The sequence below is a fragment of the Pagrus pagrus genome (assembly GCF_965226575.1).
Source record: "Pagrus pagrus genome assembly, chromosome: 17".
NCBI lineage: Eukaryota > Metazoa > Chordata > Actinopteri > Spariformes > Sparidae > Pagrus > Pagrus pagrus.
The window spans coordinates 17,751,828-17,771,368 of NC_140201.1; the positions used below are offsets into that span (position 1 = coordinate 17,751,828).

General features: G+C 42.3%; 1 protein-coding gene across 4 annotated transcripts; it reads left to right on the plus strand.

Moving 5' to 3' along the window:
- Positions 1-13,056: 13,056 nt before the first annotated feature.
- On the plus strand, positions 13,057-19,497 carry LOC311272293 (uncharacterized protein; the record flags this gene model as incomplete). 4 transcript variants are annotated; one of them, XM_084378638.1, is made up of 8 exons in its annotated part: positions 13,057-13,505; positions 13,549-13,910; positions 14,136-14,166; positions 15,352-16,141; positions 16,420-16,511; positions 16,646-16,756; positions 17,761-18,031; positions 19,282-19,497. In XM_084378638.1, the coding sequence occupies exons 4-8, from the start codon at positions 16,103-16,105 to the stop codon at positions 19,495-19,497; spliced, it is 729 nt and encodes a 242-aa protein (XP_084234764.1). In that variant the 5' UTR covers positions 13,057-13,505; positions 13,549-13,910; positions 14,136-14,166; positions 15,352-16,102. The 4 variants fall into 4 exon arrangements, with proteins under 4 accessions (XP_084234764.1, XP_084234763.1, XP_084234765.1 ...); XM_084378637.1 differs by having other exon boundaries at positions 16,096-16,141; XM_084378639.1 differs by having other exon boundaries at positions 16,096-16,141; positions 16,479-16,511.
- Between the last annotated feature and the right edge of the window lie 44 nt (positions 19,498-19,541).

A 19,541-nucleotide genomic window follows, 5' to 3' on the forward strand; every position in this document is an offset into this window, starting at 1 on the left:
AAACCTGTATTATTCTGCCATATGCTTGCAGGAATTCGACTTGACAAACACACGTATATATGCACACATACTGTACGCGCAGGCCAACGCGAGGATGAATTTATTACAGCCACTGTACTCACAAATAGGTGTTAATACACACTAGAAGGACCTTGTCCAAACAATTATTCAGTCTCCCGCCACTTTAAGTTCTACTAATATGTCTAGTGAGAGCTTTGTGTTGATTGTTTTCACAGTTTTAACCATTAAACGAGAAAGTATGATGACTACAAACCAACTAATGCTGCCTGATGACTTCACTCCTCGTAAGCTGTGCATCTGTGATTTCTATTAGTTTCGCAAGACAGCAGATGTTGTCACAGAATGAAAACACAAGGAGAAAAAAAAAAGACTTGCTGAGGCACTTTAAGGTTCCAAACTGTAGAAAGTGAGATTAGCATGTCTTTTTGGAAAATAAAGCAGGTCTAGGTTCTATATAAATACAGTGAAAGTGTCTCAATCCATGGAGAGAGGCACTTTGCTTTCAGAAACTCACCCACAGCCCAAACAGCCCGTCCCCATCAGAAAAACGACCATATGTTGACTGTGAAAGAAGCTCATTACAACCCATATTGATGTTTGTTGGAAGGCGGCAACCGTAGCGATCATTACGGCAGCAAAGGAGGAAGTCAGGTGAAGTAGTATCGAGGGCGACAAAGTCTGCATAAGGAGGAGGTTGGGGTGGATGGTTGGGATAAACAGCAGGAAGTCATCCAGGAGAGTGTTGTTTGTGTCCAGTGTGAAAGCAAAAGTCAGTGGTGAGTTATTTTTAACTGACTAACACAGGTAAGTCACGTACACACGTAACATCGGTACATTTCTGACATCATTTATGTTACTGTGCATTGAGGTGCTGTCGGAATTATTGGAAAATGTTTTTTCAACTTTCAACCTGGGAAGTCAGAGAAAATGTTGCTGCTCAAGTTGCAGAGTTGACGTCATATGACGCTGGAACATGAAGGACAAAAGTAGACATTGGGCTGATGGTCAGACACTTTTACCATGGTCATGTGTTGTATAATCATTTCCTTTTGTTCTTCCTCTCTGCCTTGTCACCCAAATACAGGAAACAGCTGTCAACATGTTGTTTAAACGCTCCGAGTGATAAAAAGGAACTTCTAATCAACGAAACAACTTCTTTTTGGCGTCTATGTTGCTCCCAAATTCTTACATGACGCACATGAACACACCGAAAATGGAAGAACAATTCCCCAACTCAGGAAATAGGACCATCTGAGGAGCACCTGAATGCAGCATTAGTAAAGTGTTTTCCTAAACCTAACCAAGTAGTTCTGTCGCCTAAACCCAAACTCTAGCTGCATGACAAAGGTCGGGTACGCCTGTTGTTGAGATGCTGCAACAGTCGTGTTGTTTTGGGAGGTTATTCAGTTGGTTAGGTATGTGTTGTGCCACGACACCGGCAGAGAAGATGCAGCAACATAGTGGGCAGTGTCAACAGACTCTTTGAAGCATGTTGAATAGAGGTGTTGCATCAATGGACAGTGTCAGAAAAATAATGTTATTGTTAACATTAAAGCATTTGGACATTTTCTACTAGACTCAACAAGTATCAGCCTGAAAGTAAGCATAATACGGTACCTTTAAGACCGTCACTGGCCATGAAGAATTGCTTCAGAGATACTATTTTTATCTGTTGTTTTTTCCCTTCTCCTTCTCTTCTAATAGTTGTGTGCACTCTAGGAGACGGACATTTCCCTTCTCTCATATTTCAGTTTGTTTGATGTCTCCCACTGACGCATGCGCCGTATTTATTACATATTTTATCTTGTTATTGTCGTTTACGTTATTTATGGAGGCCGACCATACTTTTCAGAAAACTTTATTAGGACAGACCTGGAAAACAAGTAGCAAATGTTACGGGCCCGAGACAACGTGCGCCGATGTGCTTTAAGCCAGCTAAACGTTTCCATGTGGCCTTTATGGGAAACAAATGGTGAAAGGCACGCTGTGACAGTAAAGCCCAGCGCACAGCCTGGTGTTGACCGGCGCTTATTGAATACCGCATCCCTTTCTTCTATCTCCACTCCATCCATTTTCATCCATCGGTTCTCTTAGTTGTCCCACTTTGTTTTCTCAGTCCTTTTTCATTGTTTCGATTTTCCTTTCCTTTTCTTTCTTTTTTTTTTTAAGCCTTGTTAATGTTTTGCTGATGTGCTCAGGCAGTTTCTAAATCAAAGAGAGGATGTGTGGTAGTCATGGGAAACATGCTGCCTCTCAGGTGAGGTAAGGGCTGACGGAGGATGGAAGTCACCCAAGATTTTCAGAGGTTTCCGGAGTGTGTGTTTTGTGTCTGGTCAGTGGAAAGAGAGGGCATGACAGCGGGACGGATGGCGCTCTTTGAAAAGGGAATGCAGTGAGTCAGCAAACAAGTGTGTTCATGGCAGCAAAAGATCCCAGACAGACTGAATAATGTTCCGAAGCGGTGGGGCGAAGTGGTCGATTTAATGAGCGTGTCTCTGCTGCGTACCTGAAAAGATGCTCGCAGGAACACGGGAGCTGTTACATCATATCTAAGCTCGACACATCGTGTCGTTCCGGGTGAAAGTGTGATTTTAGCGGTTTGCGTGGATGTTCGTGAGGATTTACAGGCATAAACACCTCAGTGAATAAACGTGGATGTGGTTTTGAGAGGTAATTACGAGATGATTTGTTATTTAGTCACAGTGTGTACCCACTAAGATCTGCTGCAGCATCTGCAAGCCATTTGGAATATGAATCATCACCCTCTTCCAGACAAACTGTTGAGCACTTCCTATAAATCTAATAACTCATGCTTTGCTCAGCCATTTAGCATGTGGCCCTACATTTAATAGAAAGTGAGAAAACTTTTAGGCCTCCTGAAGTTATGTTTGGGTCGTCAGGAGTGTTGGCAGGAAGGGCGAAACGAGAAAACAAAACTAGTAAAGCACGCCTCCCCGAGCTCCAAAATAAAAGCATGGATCCGATCCAGCTAACCCGTTCAATAAAATCCTGGATCGCCAGTGTCGCAAGGGATTCGTGTTAACAAAGAAAACATCTTCTCGGCAGGAAGACATGTCAGGTTGATGTTGGTCCAAAGCTGGGTCTCTTTTCTGTATCAGCAATGACCTGGCTGGTTCCACAAGGGTTTCAACCGGAGCCCTGGACGCCTCCGAGCCATTTAATGCCTTGTTTTTAGTTTTTCCTCCTTCCCTTTCTTCCAGGCTTTTTGGATGGGAGCTGCTAAGCTGCCTTCACTCTGCTTCCAATTTCCTCCTGCTCTTTTGTTCTTCCTCTTTTCCCTGGGATCTGATGAAGAGGAGTTTCTCGACGCTCCTGATGATACAGGTTTTACCTGTTCCAGATCCTCTTTATCTTTGTGCCTCATTTTCCCACAATGCGTTCGACTTTTTGTCTTGTTTTTTCCCCCCTTCTTTCTTCCCTTTTTCCTGACCCCGCAGCCGTTTCGAGCTGGAGTTTATGTAACAGCGGCAGAACTTTCCAGCTTGGAACGGCCTCACTTGAAGATGGAGTGAGGAGAATGAGTGGGAGAAAGCGAAAAAAAAAGTGTCATGTAATATTACACTGCTAGTCCTGAGGGCAAACGGCACCTCACCTTAGCCTTCATTATTCCAGGGCCTTTTCCTCCAAATGCACATATGTAAGAATATATTTATATCAGTCTCCCAGGCAGTAACAAATACGTTAATTCCAATTGAAAAGCAGGAATGTGAAAGTCCTGGTTTGCCCTGGACTAAAATCAAACCAGGCTTCCCTCCCAGAGCACAGGGCTGCCTGGAGGCTGCACACCAGCTGCACTGGACGGGATATCGCCGCTCAGCACTGCCAAGCATGAACCGACCGTGTGTGTGTCACATCAAAATCATGGAGTGACAAAACACACACCATACACTGATTAGATCGAAGTACTTCTGATGACGTAGCTCTCCCGGGCAGGCCATCTATCTAACTTTTTAGAGCATGATATCCGAAGCTGATGTCCCGGCATAAATCTAGACACCAGCTCAAAGGGTTTATGTCTTCAGCAAGTCATTTATTATCCGCCCACTGCGAGCACCTTTCACAACAGTCAATGTGATTGGAAGGGGTCTGGATGTCCTATTATGCAGGCTAGACATTGCAGGTCTGTGAGTATGACTTTCCATATAAAACACCTCAAGCTGTCACACTGGAAAATGAGACTGACTGGAGTCTGACAGGTGGACCGAGGCTTATGAAAAATTCCCAGTGTGGGAGATGCGTGATGGGGCATTATTAGCTGTATTTCCGTTCAACTGTTGTGTAAATTGGTATGCGGTATTTGAAATGGCTCCAAATGAAATGCTAATTATGTGTGTTTCCATTAAAGCCAATGCCCAAACCGATCAGCGTCAGTCCAACACGTTCAGCTGTTACATAAAGTAAAAAGGCTTTGAAGAAATGGTGCTGGGCAAGTTGTTATTTTTTCACCACCAATGGCGAATGGTTGTGACATGTCATGCTCCACTTAGGAATATTTCAATGCATCAATTTATTAGAATAGCACTGAGTAGACCTTTTTAATGTCTTCCCTACATTTGTATGTAGCTGTCATAGCTGAAAAATGCTAACACCAGGATGCTAACATGCTCACAATGACAATGTTAACATGAGAGTGATTTGCAGGTAATATTTAGCATTGTCACTATCTTAGTTTAGCATGCTGACAATTACTAATTAGCACTTAACACAAAGTGCGGCTAAGTAATTATGGTAATATTGGTAGTTTTGGTCAAAAAAGTTACATCTTCTCCTGATTGTGGTGCTAAGTAAAATGTTAGGGGATCAGCAAAGATAGTTTATCCTGTGACAACATGTTTCATAGTTGCTCACTCAAAACCAAATGTCAACCTCTTGACTTCCTGACCTCATTTTGTGCTTGACAAAATGTCAGGAGTCAATTGGATTCATCCTCGGGGGACAAAACCTCATGGCAAACCATCCAACAGCCAAGTTGTTGAGATGTCTTAGTCTGAACCTGGCTTGCAACAAGTATGAGATTTTTGGGTAACAATAACCATCTCCAAAAATATCACAATTTCACAATATCACGGGATTAAACAGTTCACAGTATGATAACCGTCAATTTTCAATACCGCAGCATACTTGGAGCAAAGTGGTGGATCGACTGACATTGCCATTTCTAGAACTCTGCCTGTAGTGTGGTTGATAAAAATGATAAATTTGTTTTTGTAACTCCTCTCTTTTGTCTTGATTACAAGGCCAGACAGTTGTTCACATTGACATGTGTAGTGTTTCTCTACACATCCAATATATTGGCTTCTGCGGTGGCGTGTCTGCCCAACTGTAAGGCCTTCAAAGTCTTTCAATCGCTGCCAAGTTTGAGACCTCTTCTTCACCTGCTGGGCAGAGACACAAAGGCCTCGGGGTGATGAGAGATTTATGTAATGAGCTGTATTCATCTGACACACCCAAATGCACAGATGCGTGCTTCTTCACTGATCCATTATGGAGATAAGAGGTCAAATGAGATTAGAGACATTGGATTTAAAAATGCATTAGAAGGTGACACATCTAACACAGCAGGGGCGATTTTCTCTGCCATGTTATTGCCTGTCATGATGTCCCAATGATGTACAATAGAGTTTTACTTCACTCTGTCTGAGAGAGTGCAAGAGGACATGTATACATACATCATATTAGGGATGTATAATGGGAGTCTATTCTCAAATGGCGACGTTCGTGCCAAACTTGTGTAGCTGAATGTTCAACTTTTACCTTTCCCATTTCCTCGCTCATGTCACTCAGTAATGTGTGCCCCGAGCCAAAAGTTCCTCTTAATTTTATGGCCTTGAAAACGTGCCGTTTGCGTCTGCGTGCGTACATACATGCGGAGGATTTCTCCCCCCACACGTGTACATGTGTGCATCTGCTTCACCTGCGAGCCTCCCTCTGTGATTTCGTTACTCGTTCGACATAGAGGTGCTGAAAGCGCTCTCCGCGGGCCTCATAACGCGCAAACCTTTTTCCAATTAGCCGGCCAGGTTGGGCTCAGTGGTGCTTGGATCTACCGTAAATCCGACACAGACAAAACACCCACTGGGTCCTGTTCCAAGGGGACAGATAGAGCGGAGAGGAAGGGGAAGGAAGTTGTCAAAAGCTGTGTAGCATTTTGTCGGATGGTTTCCGGGCCTCTCATGCTGCAGGTCAGTGTCTGGACCTCTGACTGTCAGCATCCACATCAGTTAGCCAGTTAAAGAACAGTCATATGGTTTCATGCAGGGAAAGATTAAAAAGCCAGACGGACTCTGATCTCTGTGGCCGTGTTACAACCACACACATGTATACAGGCAATCACAAACAGCCACACACGCAAACATCAAGTCTTTTCTCTCCGGACCAGAAGCATGAAGGGTTTCAGAAAACAGCGGGATTGTCACCAAGTGAGAGTGCCTGTGTGTGTGAGTCTTTCCAGCCTCCGTCCTCTGAACACACTGCGGTTTATGTTTCACAGTCACTACAAATCAATTTTGTTGTTAATATGTTGTGAAACCATGTAATTATTTCCTATTTCCCCTTCTTTAATTCTATGAAAGCGTTTCTTTGATTCAGAAATTCAACCATAATCAGTTCGACCAAAATTGTATATGCAAGAAACAAAGGAAAGTGAAACATAATCACTGAAAACAATGTTTTTTTTTTTCGGAACACCACATTTGGTTTCATTTGCACACAACATGGAGACATTTTCAGCGGACATAAAACCGAGTGCAGCTGAGCGAACGGGTCCTGGATGTCCTCGGAGATGTGCGTTGGAAGACAAAAGCATGACTCAGACAGCACGGGAGCATCCAACGATCACATGTTTTCTCCTCGCTTTTATCTCTCCCTTTTGTCCCCTTTCCTGGTTTATCTACTTCTTGGCAGGTGTGAATGAGTGCAAATAGATGATGCTGTGAGAAAAAATGAGCACATGCCTCAGCCAAGCAGAAAGTGATGACACTTTCTTTTGAGCGGTACGTTCATCTGGCATGAGTAACAACTTTGTGTCTCCAGACTGCAGTGAATCATCACATGATGTTCTTATCAGAGCATTAAACATGATTACCCTGTTGAAAACACAATATAATGAAAAATTACTAACGCAGATAAATGTAATCTGTGTTTCTCAAACTTTTTACACCGTGCACCGCCTCGGAAAAAAATAGGCTCTCTGAATACCACTGTTATGACCGACATTAAAATACGCAGGCCGAGTATATCCATCTTACAGTTTTGCTGCTAATGTTAGCATGCTTAAGCAGCACTGCCTATGTAACCACTAGTGCTCATGCTCGGTGCACTATCGGTTAATTTTCCTCCTGCTCCGCACATAGTTCCCATTTGGAGCCATGTTTGTAGTGTTTTTTTAACTTTTTACTTAAACTCTGCTCACTATCTTGCCATCACAGTTTGAGTTTAGCTTGTGACTTATGCACGTGCAACATGCATGAACGTGACTAAGGCATTACTTATTTTTCAAGTTTCAGTTTAGGTATTTTATTTTGGAATCCTGCAGTGTTTTGATGATATTATATGTTTTTAAATTAACTTGTTTCATCGTCAAAAAACATTTCTAGGATTCCTCCACATACCACCAGAGGAAGCACTGTTTGTGAATCGTGGATTTAAATGATTTGTCACATTCACCCATTGATAGCAGAGGCTGCCATGCAAGGTGCCAGCTGCTCATCAGGAGCAATTTGGGGTCCAGTATCCTGCTCAAGAATACGTCAACATGCAGCTCCGGGAGCCGGGGATTCGAACCAGCGACCTGCCGATTACTGGACTACCCGCTCTACCTTCTGAGCAACAACCATGTGGAATCATAAATGATCTCACTGGTGGTGATACATTTTGTAGTAATGTGATGTGATGTGACCACAATTCTGTTGAAACACTACATCTACTCTAACGCCTGAGGCCAGAGGCACCGACCATCCTAATGGCGACACCTCTGCCATGAATGCTCGATCCGCTAGGGTGGATCTGGTTGCGGCGGCTCAAAGAGTGGACTGTTCAGGGACACAACCCCCCCATTCACACCCAGCTCTGGTGCTGCATGGTCTGGTTCAACTTTACAATATGAAGGGGGGTCTTAAAAACATGCCCTGTCACTACTCACACCTGCCCATGGCTCACCAAATGTTGACACGTGTGAGGAGGAAGGTGGGGCTGCAGCTCTAGCGGGGTATTTATGACATCATGACATCATCAGGCCAGGTGATGGAGTGCTGTGTCATGTTTTGTTTGGTTTTCCAGCGCTAACCGTATTAGCAATAACACCAGCTCTGGGAAAACATGTCAGCGGAGGATTGAGCTGTGATTGGCGCACAACGGTGAGGAGAGGAAAGTAACACAAAATAATAAGCCAAGGGGGTGATTGTGTTAGGAAGAAATCCAGGTTTGTACATAGGTGTGTAATTATAACAGGGTGCCGTCAATCACAGTTTCAGCTCCCTCGACCGGTGCCCCTTCTCCTTCTTCACACCTCAGTGACCCTTGACCCCCCCGACACACAACACAACACTAACACTGGGCTCCTTGTGACACATGACGTACCTCTCAACACCTTCATACACAACGTACTGTATGATGGTCACATACACGTGGCGCTAAACACACACGTGTACAACTGAAGGTTAATTTAAAGCACTATATACAAGAATGAACACATATCACACATACTGCGCCATTTTCTAAAGTATTTATTTTGTTTTTAGATTGATTTTCTACCATCGAGGATTTTCGCATGCTACAAAATGACCAGGGAGTACATTTTTTATCATCTTTCAAGTAATCACTTTGGGGATCCTTTCACCTCGCACCATCATCATGTCCAATATTTTCTTACTTTGCTAAATGTTAGCATGCTAACACTAAGATGGCGAACATAGTAAACATAAGACCGGGACACTGGTCCAGTAAACTAGAGTGACTGTATAATCTTAATCGTGATCGTGTTCAACTTTAAGGTGATCCATTAGTCTTTCACCCAGCACCATTGGTTGATGTTAATGTGGCTAGTTAGCAAACGCCAGCTAAGCTAACCACCTTCACAGTCCAGAAAAACAACAAAAAATGCCAGAAAAGGCTTCTGAAAGAGTTTGCGTTTAGTTTTTGACAATTTAAATTCCAGGAAACACACAACCTTGTTAATGTTTGTACGACAGGCCTTAAAAGTTGCATTAAAGCTGCTGTAAGTGTTGTTGTAATATTAGCTAACTTCCTGCGTGTCTTGCCGTTAACAATCCCCTCCCTCCTCTCTACGTCACCACATGACCGAGCACTGATGAGCAGACAGGTCTGCCTCTTTCTGGAGTTCTCTGTCCTGATTGGATAAAGTGGGCAGGGATACCAGGACATGTCTTTTCCCTTTTACTGCATGAAACATGGGTAACTGACCAAACACTCTATAAAAATGATTACTGTTGGAATATAGAGCTAATTAAAACGTATTTTAATGAAAAATATATCAGTTACAGCAGCTTTAACTTGTGACAATAATGTCATTTAAATAAAATTACTTATGATGGATTATATCAAGCTAATATATTCTCAGCAAGATTTTATTGCAGAACAATGAATGGTAAGTGAGAGGCTGCCTAGAAAGAGATTTACTGTGATTTGTAGCTGAAACAGCCCATGCTCTTTAAGTGTGTGAACAGGAATCATAGAAAGAGTGGAGACTGGACAGAGAGAAAGGCTGTTGGATAGACTTATGAATGAATAGATGGATGAATGAATGGGTTGTGAAAGAGTGACCCAGTGGTCCTCTTTCGCCATTTTATGATTACTTGTCTGCACAAGTAAGTTAAAAACTGAGAGAGTAAGCGTCGACATTTATGGCGACCGTGAAAATAACAGAACGGCTGTGGTCAGTGATGCAAGGTGTGGACGCTTGAATCAGCAAGGAAAGAATGACAGGCGCAGTGGAGGCTTCCACGAAATGTGAGTCATTCATTAGCACCTCTTTATAGAGTTGTGTACTTCATTTTAAAAAAGGTGCTCTGTGCCTAAAAATAGGTGTAAGCGTAAGCAAGACGTTTGGAAAACTGCATCTGATATTTCCATTTTCACATCTTGGGCACTTATGTCAAGTGTGTGTGACGGAGTAAGAACCAAAATGATGGTGGTGGTGTGATGTGTTCAAAGACACATCACACCACCTGTAGACCCGCCCTCACTACTGGTGTTCAGAAGGCCAAACAGGCCTTTAACACCAACAGGCAGCTCCAAGGAAACGTATAATTATTTCCATTTACTGAACACGTCCTCTTTTTGCATGTATGGGTACAGTGTATGTACAGTGTCTGAATTTTCCAGTTGTAAGGAATCATTCAAAATCAAATGCCTCACATCTGCATCGTTTCATGTATATAGTAGCGAACATCAGAGAACTTTCTTTAATCCAACAGAGACTTGTTCATGTTGAAAGGACTGTGGGATGGTAGCTGTGTTTCCTGTCTAATGTTTCAGGGCACCCGAAGACTGACGTGAAAGGAGTGTCGATGCTCGCCACAGCTGACGGATGAGGTCACTGCAGGAAAAGGAAGTGGAGTGCACTTGTTTGACCTGTCGAATGGGCGTAGGAAATGTGAATCGTCATTTGGGGCCAAGCCAGGCCAGGTCAGTCTGTCCGTCTGTCTTAAGCAGCCGATCTAGCTTCCGATCTCTGTCGCGTGGTGATTTTCTTTTTATTCTATTGTCAACTCAGATGATGCAAAGGACCACAGGTTTGCATTAAAGTTCAATTTCATCCAAACTGCTAAATGTAGAGTGACAAGTGTTGGCGCCTTAAAAGGTAAAACTAGTTATCTGTGCTGAGTTAGCAATGAGGAGGACAGCTGAACTTAAAACCCTGGTATGCTCAGAACTAGTTAGGGTGTTTAAAGCTATTATGACTGACCACACTCAAAGCTGACAACGAAAGCATGAGAAGCCTGAAGAGGTTAACCTACAGTACCGTTCTTTGCCCTTCTTTCAATTAAATATAGTCTCCATTTATGATATAAGTGATGCTAAACCCTAGAGGAGCGGCCATTGTTTTTGCAAATCAACAGTTGCTCCACTCGCTGGTCGTTACACGTAAACTCACATCAGTAGCTGCCAGTAGGTCCTTATCGGACACTGATTGGTCTGAACCGCTGTGGTTCAGACACGAGCACATCGCTAGATGCCTGACAAGATGGATTCTCGTGATCTCGCATACCCAGCTGCCTTGTAAGGTAAAGATAATGTGTAAGACATTACCCCATCATTTTTCAGATGGGGTAATGCTATAAATGCTTACAAAAAGTCACAGATTTGGTTGAGGCACGCAGACGCCTTTTTCAGGCGGTATTTCAAACCTCATTCAGACCCTCTGCAGAGGTGAGAAGGTGAGTTTAACGCAGGGTCTGTTCCCAGGTTTATCATTCTATCTATCAGTCTAATTGAAGGAACTGATCGGTTCCTCTTGACAAGCTTCGGTGGGAACAGATCTATCACACAGACCATCCAAAGTAATTATGAAGCCAGTGGCGCGAGATAATCGGCCGCTATTATCCGTGTCTGGATGAGCGAGGGCAAACAAAGCTGTCCTGCAGTGGAGAGGAACAACGGTCATCCCGCTGCCCATAATACCTAAACCACTTTTGAGGTGAAACTGGAGAGGATGTCCCATGCTGTGGGAGAATGTTGGCTAGCTGCGGGGATGAGATATGGGAGAAGAAATTAGAAGAGAAATAATTGTTTAATAGAGATGTTACACATGCCAGATAGAGGGGTGGATTAAGGGGTTGGATTGGATGAGGCCTGGCCTCTGTACATGTAGCGAAACCACAGCAAACCATATATTCATGAAGTCATTCCTGGGCAGTTTTTGGCATAAACCACTGATTCATTTTCCTCTTTTCAGTGTCCTGCTCCATCCTCATCTCTTACTCACTCAGCTTCTCCTCTGCGTCAATTTCTCTTCGTGGTATTATGGTTTCAAATTGATAATTCCCGTTTACCTTCATGCTTTTGACACACAGCATAAATCTCTCTCGCTGGTCTTCAACATTGACTTGACACCGCATAGCAGGCCCAGCCCAAACGCACTTTCCTTCATAAACCTCTCGATCCTATTTCCCAGACTATTATGCTTGCATATTTCAATCGGCATGGAGCGCAACGGAGGGGTGGAGGAGAAAGGGGGGAGGGGGAGGGGAGGAATGAAAAACACAAGGAGGTCAGCGAGAGAGACATTTCTTTCTTTCACACCATGTGTTACTGTAAGATATTCATTTCCTCTGCGATTCCTCTCCCTCCCTCCAGCCTTTTTGTTTTTCTTCTCCATCACTGTCAGTGTGCACTGGCTGAGGTAGTCCAGGTCGCATCAAGTCCACTGGATCCCATCTCGATCTTGGATCCATCCTTCCAAATCGGTTTCCCAAATTGTGAACCGTGCAGAGTGCAGCTGTGGAAACCCGATAGCCTTCTGTTGTAGTTCGGAGCCGCCAAAGCCCATTAAAAGTGAGCATGTTTGACATCTGAGCCTGCTTTTGTGATTGAACTGAAGGGACAATCTTATTTATCAAATCGAATCTAGATAGAGATCTTTGACTTCATGTGAGATTTCACGTCAGGCTTGGATTGACTGTGAGGTAACATGGCAGCAACACGACCTGCTAACAGGACCTTCATTTGCAAACCAATGAAATGTTATTAATTCATGTCATAGAGTAATTAATAGAGTCTTAAACATCGAGGCAAATGGGGGGAAAAAAATGATCTGTTTCTTGTTCTCTTTGTCCATTTCTAAACCCTGGCCTGGACTGCCTCTCCAGCACGCCTGAAGTTATTATTTAACAGTGCAGCATGGCTCTGAGTTAAGACATTCTCATCATAAAATCATAAAAAAAACACGACTGTGGTTGTTCTTTAAAATGCAAAGCATTCTGGCAGTCAGAAACAGAACATAAGTCATTCCATGTGGAGGAGAGGTATGAAGGTATATTTGGTGCAAAAGTCCTGAGCAGTTGTGACAGTGAATTTGTATCTGTAGAAAAAGAGTCACACATGTGTATCAGTAAAGTTGAAGTCACAGAGAAGGAGTTGCACACCTGTAGAATTTTTTTGTGTCCCACAAATACAACTCAACAGTTACACCTTCTCAAATTCTTCATTACAAGTACACAAATCCTCTGTTACAAATCACAAATCAAGAAATTCCTGCTCTCACACATTTTGCTCCAATAAATGCAGCAAAAATGGTGCAAAACACATTTGCACACCTGTATCAAAGAATCTGAAGCTGTGGACAAAATTTGAACATCTGTAAATCAGTATGTGAGTCCGTGTAATGAGAGTTGCACACCTGTAGAATTCTTTCTCACAAATATACATTTTTTTCTTGGATATTTTTTCAGCACACATACAAATCAGTAACTACAACTGCTTGAATCTGCTGCTACGGGTCACAAGTAAGTAACTACAACTGCTTGAATCTGCTGCTGCGGGTCACAGATGCCGTTTTCCTCTTTCAAATCACAAGTCGCCCGCGCTCTGACTTTTGCACCAAATATCTCAGCGTACTTGGGGCAAAAGTGATTTGTGTACCTGCAAACGCGATTCGTGTCTGTAGAGAATGGGGCGGGCTTTGTTCGGGGAACAGAGAACTCCAATTGGCCAGTTCTTCTTCTTCTTTGAGTCGTTATGGTGGTAGGCAAAGTTGCTTATACGCCATTGCCGCCACCTATTGGCTGGAGCGTGGAGCCGACCGTGGCATCTTAACAGGAAACATCCCGCCTAGCCATCAGCCAGAGCTGCGATCGCGCCTTGAAAAGAACGCCTTGACTCAGCGGAGCAGTTGGCGTGTGATGTTTAAGGTACGTATGTTTTCTGATATCACCACCGTTATACGTCTGTGTATCGTTTCATTATGCACTCCAGTCAGCTACGTTGGTGAAACATGTTTAGTTAAGTTAGCTCCCCTTGCCTCCCGAAACGTAACGTAGCTAGCTAACATATTATAACGTTAGCTATGGTATCTAGTCGTCTGTCGATATACCCTCATATTCAGTTATGTGCATTGATTCTGTTTTGCCTTCTAGAAAAATGTCAGATCAGGCCGGGTCTTCCCAGGTGAGTGTCATATCGTGAGTATTTACTTAACATGAATGATGAATGATGTTTCCTAAATAATTATAAAACAATAAGGTGAAGGCTAGTATGTGTAGGCAGTGGTGGAAGAAATATTATGATTTACTTAAATAGTAGTATTTAAAGAATAGTTTGGGTTCTTTGAATTGTGGTTGTATGAGGTACTTGTACACAGTCAGTGTATTACATACAATAGACTGTGGTACAGAGATGCAGACTGGAGTACCAACATCAAGCTGGACTGTGTACTGCTGTGTGGATGGCAGCAAAATATATTTTTAACACAAAAAAAGGCAAACCTAATAAAATCACTGTTTAAGTGTGGGGTATATTAAGAATTTGTTCAGTGCTTTAACTTAGTGTTAGACAGACTCTTTTGAAACGTTAACACACTTGTTAAATCACTTTCCCAGCACTAAACTCCCTTGACTTCAACATAATTTTAACCTCTCACACCAGAGGAGCTGCTGGTCTCTGACTGCCACTTTGATTGGGCTGTTTGTGTGACTTCAGTAAATTCAGACTCATTCCAACATCAAAATCACAAAATACCACAATTAAACTGACTGAGTGAGGCAGAAGTTGACCAGCAGCTTCTGAGCTCTGAGAGGTAAAATCACTGTTTTTGTCAAGGGACACTGGTGCTGGGGAGAGAATGAGTTAACAAGCAACACAAACTTCAAAAGGCTGTCTAACTACAAGGTAAACAGCAAACATATTCATTATATAAAGAACACTAAAACAGACATACATTTACATACAGACATTTATTAGGTTTGCCTTTTTTATGTGACTTTAATCCGTTGTTAGTGTATAGCCTCATTCACAAAATTAGACAAAAATACAAAATTCTATGTAACTGGAGACAAAACTTTGCTTTTGTTCTCTATGTAGATCACAACCCATGAAATATATAAAAGAGTTAATGAAATCTGTTGAGAAATGAAAACTTAATACTGCTTTTGTATCCAGATAAACAGCAGTTCCTCTGTTTACTTGTATTTGTTTACTGAACTGTGCTTGGATCATGTCTAAATCACAACCAGGCAGAAAAGATCTGGGTATACCTCCAAAGCATATAAGCACAAAGCGTGTCACATATTCCCCTCCCCCAGCCCCAAAATGTTAGAGACATCATTGTACCAGAATGTTTTGTTTCTCCTCCAGGAAATGGTGCTCAGCCAAATACTGGACAGACTCTTCAATAGATTGTCAAGTTGGCTTGATCGTGCCCCTCTGGACCGAGACTACCTTGACTTCATATGCTCACAGGAGCTGGTTCTTCTTAGTGCATTATCAAGCGTGCTAGAAATCCCTCAAGCAGTTTATGATGCCCTAATGGAGGTACATCGCCTAGTGTCAGGGCAAAATGAAAGGGAGACATTTGTAACAGTTTCTCTGGAGAGGGGAAATACTGGTCGTCCCACGGTTGCAATATGCAAAGAGTATGTGTCTGAGCTCCTTAACATGGGCCTGACTGTGAAGTATATTGCCAAGCTCATTGGGGTTTCTAGGTGGACGCTGCAGAGACGTATGAGTCATTGGGGTTTCTCTGTGAGGGGTCTGTACAGTGACTTAAATGATGATGAACTTGACGTGCTGGTGTCAGCCATCCACTCCAGCAACCTTCATGCAGGGTACAGAATGATGTTGGGACTGCTGCGAGCTCAGGGACATAGAGTTCAGTGGGAGAGGGTTCGTGCATCAATGCACAGAGTTGACACTGCAGGGATTGTGTCAAGAATGTCAGAGTTGCGGTGTGTGGTACGCAGAACATACTCTGTCCCAGGCCCCAGATCACTGGTGCATATCGACACAAACCACAAACTCATAAGGTTGGTTGTGTTAGTTAAATAGAAATCTATTGCAGGACTTGTGGTAACATACTAATAGTAATGTTTTTCAATTAAGGTACAATATGGTGATATTCGGAGGAATAGATGGCTTCTCAAGGAAGGTAGTGATAATAATAAGTTAAAGGCCCTTTTCACAGCATGTGTTTTTAAGGTAGCATAATCATTATATAATGACTAGTAAATTGTTAATGTTGTTAAAAGTTAAGATCATAAATGTCATATTTACTTGAATCATGCTTACAACATCAAAATTTTCTTAGTAACAGACATCAGTTTGTTTTTCATTGCTGCACCCAACTGTGTGACTAATAAGGTCAGGATAGTTGCTATAGTATGTATGATTTAGGGTATAATGGGGTTTTTCTGTATTATTTTATAGATTATGTATCTTGGTGTTGCCAATAACAACAAGGCCTCCACGTCCCTTGCCTTTTTCAGTGAAGCTGTTGAGAAACATGGCTTACCACAAAGGTAAATCCTGTACATTTAAATTGATATATCCTACCCTTAACTATATCACACTAACTGTTCTTCATAGTAAATGCTGCATCTGAAGGAAGTGTAAAAATATGCTGTCCTCAGTTACACCACATTCAATTCTCTAGGGTTCGGGGTGACCATGGAGTGGAAAATGTTGATGTGGCTCGCCTTATGTTCTCTATCCGAGGAGCTGGGAGAAACAGCTTCATTGCAGGGAAAAGTGTGCATAATCAGAGGTACTTATGAAAACACACATACATACATATATCGTCACCCTCTTAAAATATTGGCCTAAGTCATTTTCAAGTTTTTCTAAAAACAGAAAAAACGGATAGAAGATATTTGGTTCAGTTTTTTCTGTTTTTAGAAAACTTCAAAATATGACATAAGCCATTACTTTAAGAGGGTGAGAATATGTAATATACAGTGTGTATAGGGTATACATGTATGTAACAATTCAGTTTACGCAAATAGAAGAGATGTCTGTTATTAAGAACATTTTGATGTTGTAGATGTGACTTTGGTAAATATGAAAATCTTGACCGTAACTTTGAACTAAAATTCTTTGCTGTCCTTATGTAACTTCAGGTTTTCAGCATTAACAATTTACTAGTCTTTATACAGTGGTTATAGTACTTTTTTAAAAAACACATGCTGTGAAAAGGGCCTTCAAGTTATTATCATCACTACCTTCCTTGAGAAGCCATCAGTTCCTTCAAATATCACCATATTGTACCTTAATGGAAAAACATTACCATTAGTATGTTACCATAAGTCCTGCAATAGATTTCCTTTTAATAAACACAACCAACCTCAATTCATGCTAAAGCACCAGTGATCTGCAGCTGCATGTGGGTTGCTGGAGTGGATGGCTGACACCAGGGCATCAAGCTCATCATTATTTAAATCACTGTACAGATACACACATATCAAGAAGCTTAGACACATATCTTAAATATTACAACCCCGTAATATGCAGGGAAACTGTTCCTTTTCATTTTGTACAGACGCTAGGCAATGCAGTTCAGTTAGGGCATCATAAACTGTTTTAGGGATCTCAAGGGCAGTATGGTGGCTAGCTTGCATGGGCTTCTTTCAGTTTTTCACTGTCTTGGCATGTCTTTCTTTTATTAGCATGGTACAATAATAACTGTATTCGGCTGACTTTATTACTTGTTTTTCAATGCAAGTATTCTCAATGCTGAAATAATTTGAATTCTAAATTATGTGCTTTTAACAGAATTGAACGTCTCTGGCGAGATGTCTTCAGAGCAGTCACGTGCCACTTCTATGACATGTTGCATCACCTGGAGGAGGATGGTCTCCTTGATCTCTCCAGTAGCACTCACCTCTTCTGCTGCCACTGGGTCTTCATTCCCCGCTTGCAAGCACAGCTTGATGTTTTCAGGGATGGCTGGGACAATCATCCCATTTCAAGTGAGAGAAATCGCACTCCCAACCAGCTTTGGCACATGGGACTACAGTGCAACTCTGAAGAGTACAATGATGAGGTAACTATTTCTGAAATATAGTCGGCACATCACGGAGTTGAGGCAAGAGAAATTGTGTTGCTACAAGCCAGCATGCAATGCACACATTGAGCATAATCTCATCACACTCATTCACTCTTTCCTCACCATGGTTTTGCTGAGACATGGAAACAGACACAGACAGTAACACAGAACACACACTGCTGCCCTGTTGACTCCCGTGATCATTAATTTAGAGGGTTAAGGGTTAGGTTCAGAAAGGGGTGAATCATAAATTATGAGGCTATCCTTTACCTGGGCGGACCACACCTTCCACTCAGACACCACTACGTAAATTTGCAGATATTACAGGCTCTGCTTACCTTTAAATTTTGGGCCTGTGGGTCTGATGAGAGGGTGTGGACGCCTCTGGTGGTGGGTTCCTCTGATTCTGTCCCCTACTGGCTGAAGGTGTGCTGAAGTGTTGTGTAAGAATATTGATGTCCCTTGAAACCTAAGTCCCAGGCCACTGGACCAAAATTTTAGGTGGTTTTAGCAATGTTCAATCAGTTCAGGAAAAAAGCTTCTCAATAGTGTTCAAAAAGATCATCAGGAGTCAGAGTCTTGAGCAGCAAAAAAAACTTGCCTCTGAGCTTCAATGGCTAGTGCATTAGCTTATATTCCCTTTAGATTTCACTTTTCCCACACCTATTGACCAACCTCTTAACATTCACATTGGCAGAAAATTGACATCTTTATAATTCTCTTTGGTCAATATCATTATTTCATTACATCATTACTTGTGGGGCATTTTAGGGTTTTTCCAGACCCTCAAGGAGAAATCCGGCTTTGCCCAAATATGTACAGGCATATTTTTTTTTTAAAACCTCTTCCGCCATCCTCATTACACCGCTATGTCTTTGACTTCTTCTTGTCCTTATTTTTACTTACTTACAGCTGCATTTTTGACACCCTTATCTCTTTCTTGTGATTATTTTTTTAAGTAAGTTTTATATGAGTGCACTTTGTAATTTCAAAAGTTCACACATGGGGTCAGATTCACTCTGTGGTCACACAACAAGTCATACATGGTGCAGTGACGCTTACATAAGATATGTTTTGGATGATTACTATCCCTATATTAGGCATTTAACATTTTCTTCACACTATTGTATTACTTGATCAACACACAACATAATATTTGATTATTATCTGGCATTGCAGTTTATCTTTCTTCAGCACGTCACGTCTTGTCGAAAAATTATACCACAAAATAACTTTGTATCTTACAGGATTTGCGCATGCCACCAATTGACTGGGAGAGTAGTGGCCTTACACCCAGCAATCCAAACTATGGTGTGCACATCCCTGAGAGTGACTGCCCCCTGAGACCTGAGAACCTGGCTGGACTCTGTGCTGCTGTGGACCCAATGGGACCCTCAACGTGCATGGGGGTGGACAAATACTTAGCTGCACTGCAGTATATGCACAGCATTGGCTATGTGTAGCCCTGAACAGTGGACTGGACTGTGATAAATCAAAACAGAGTTGA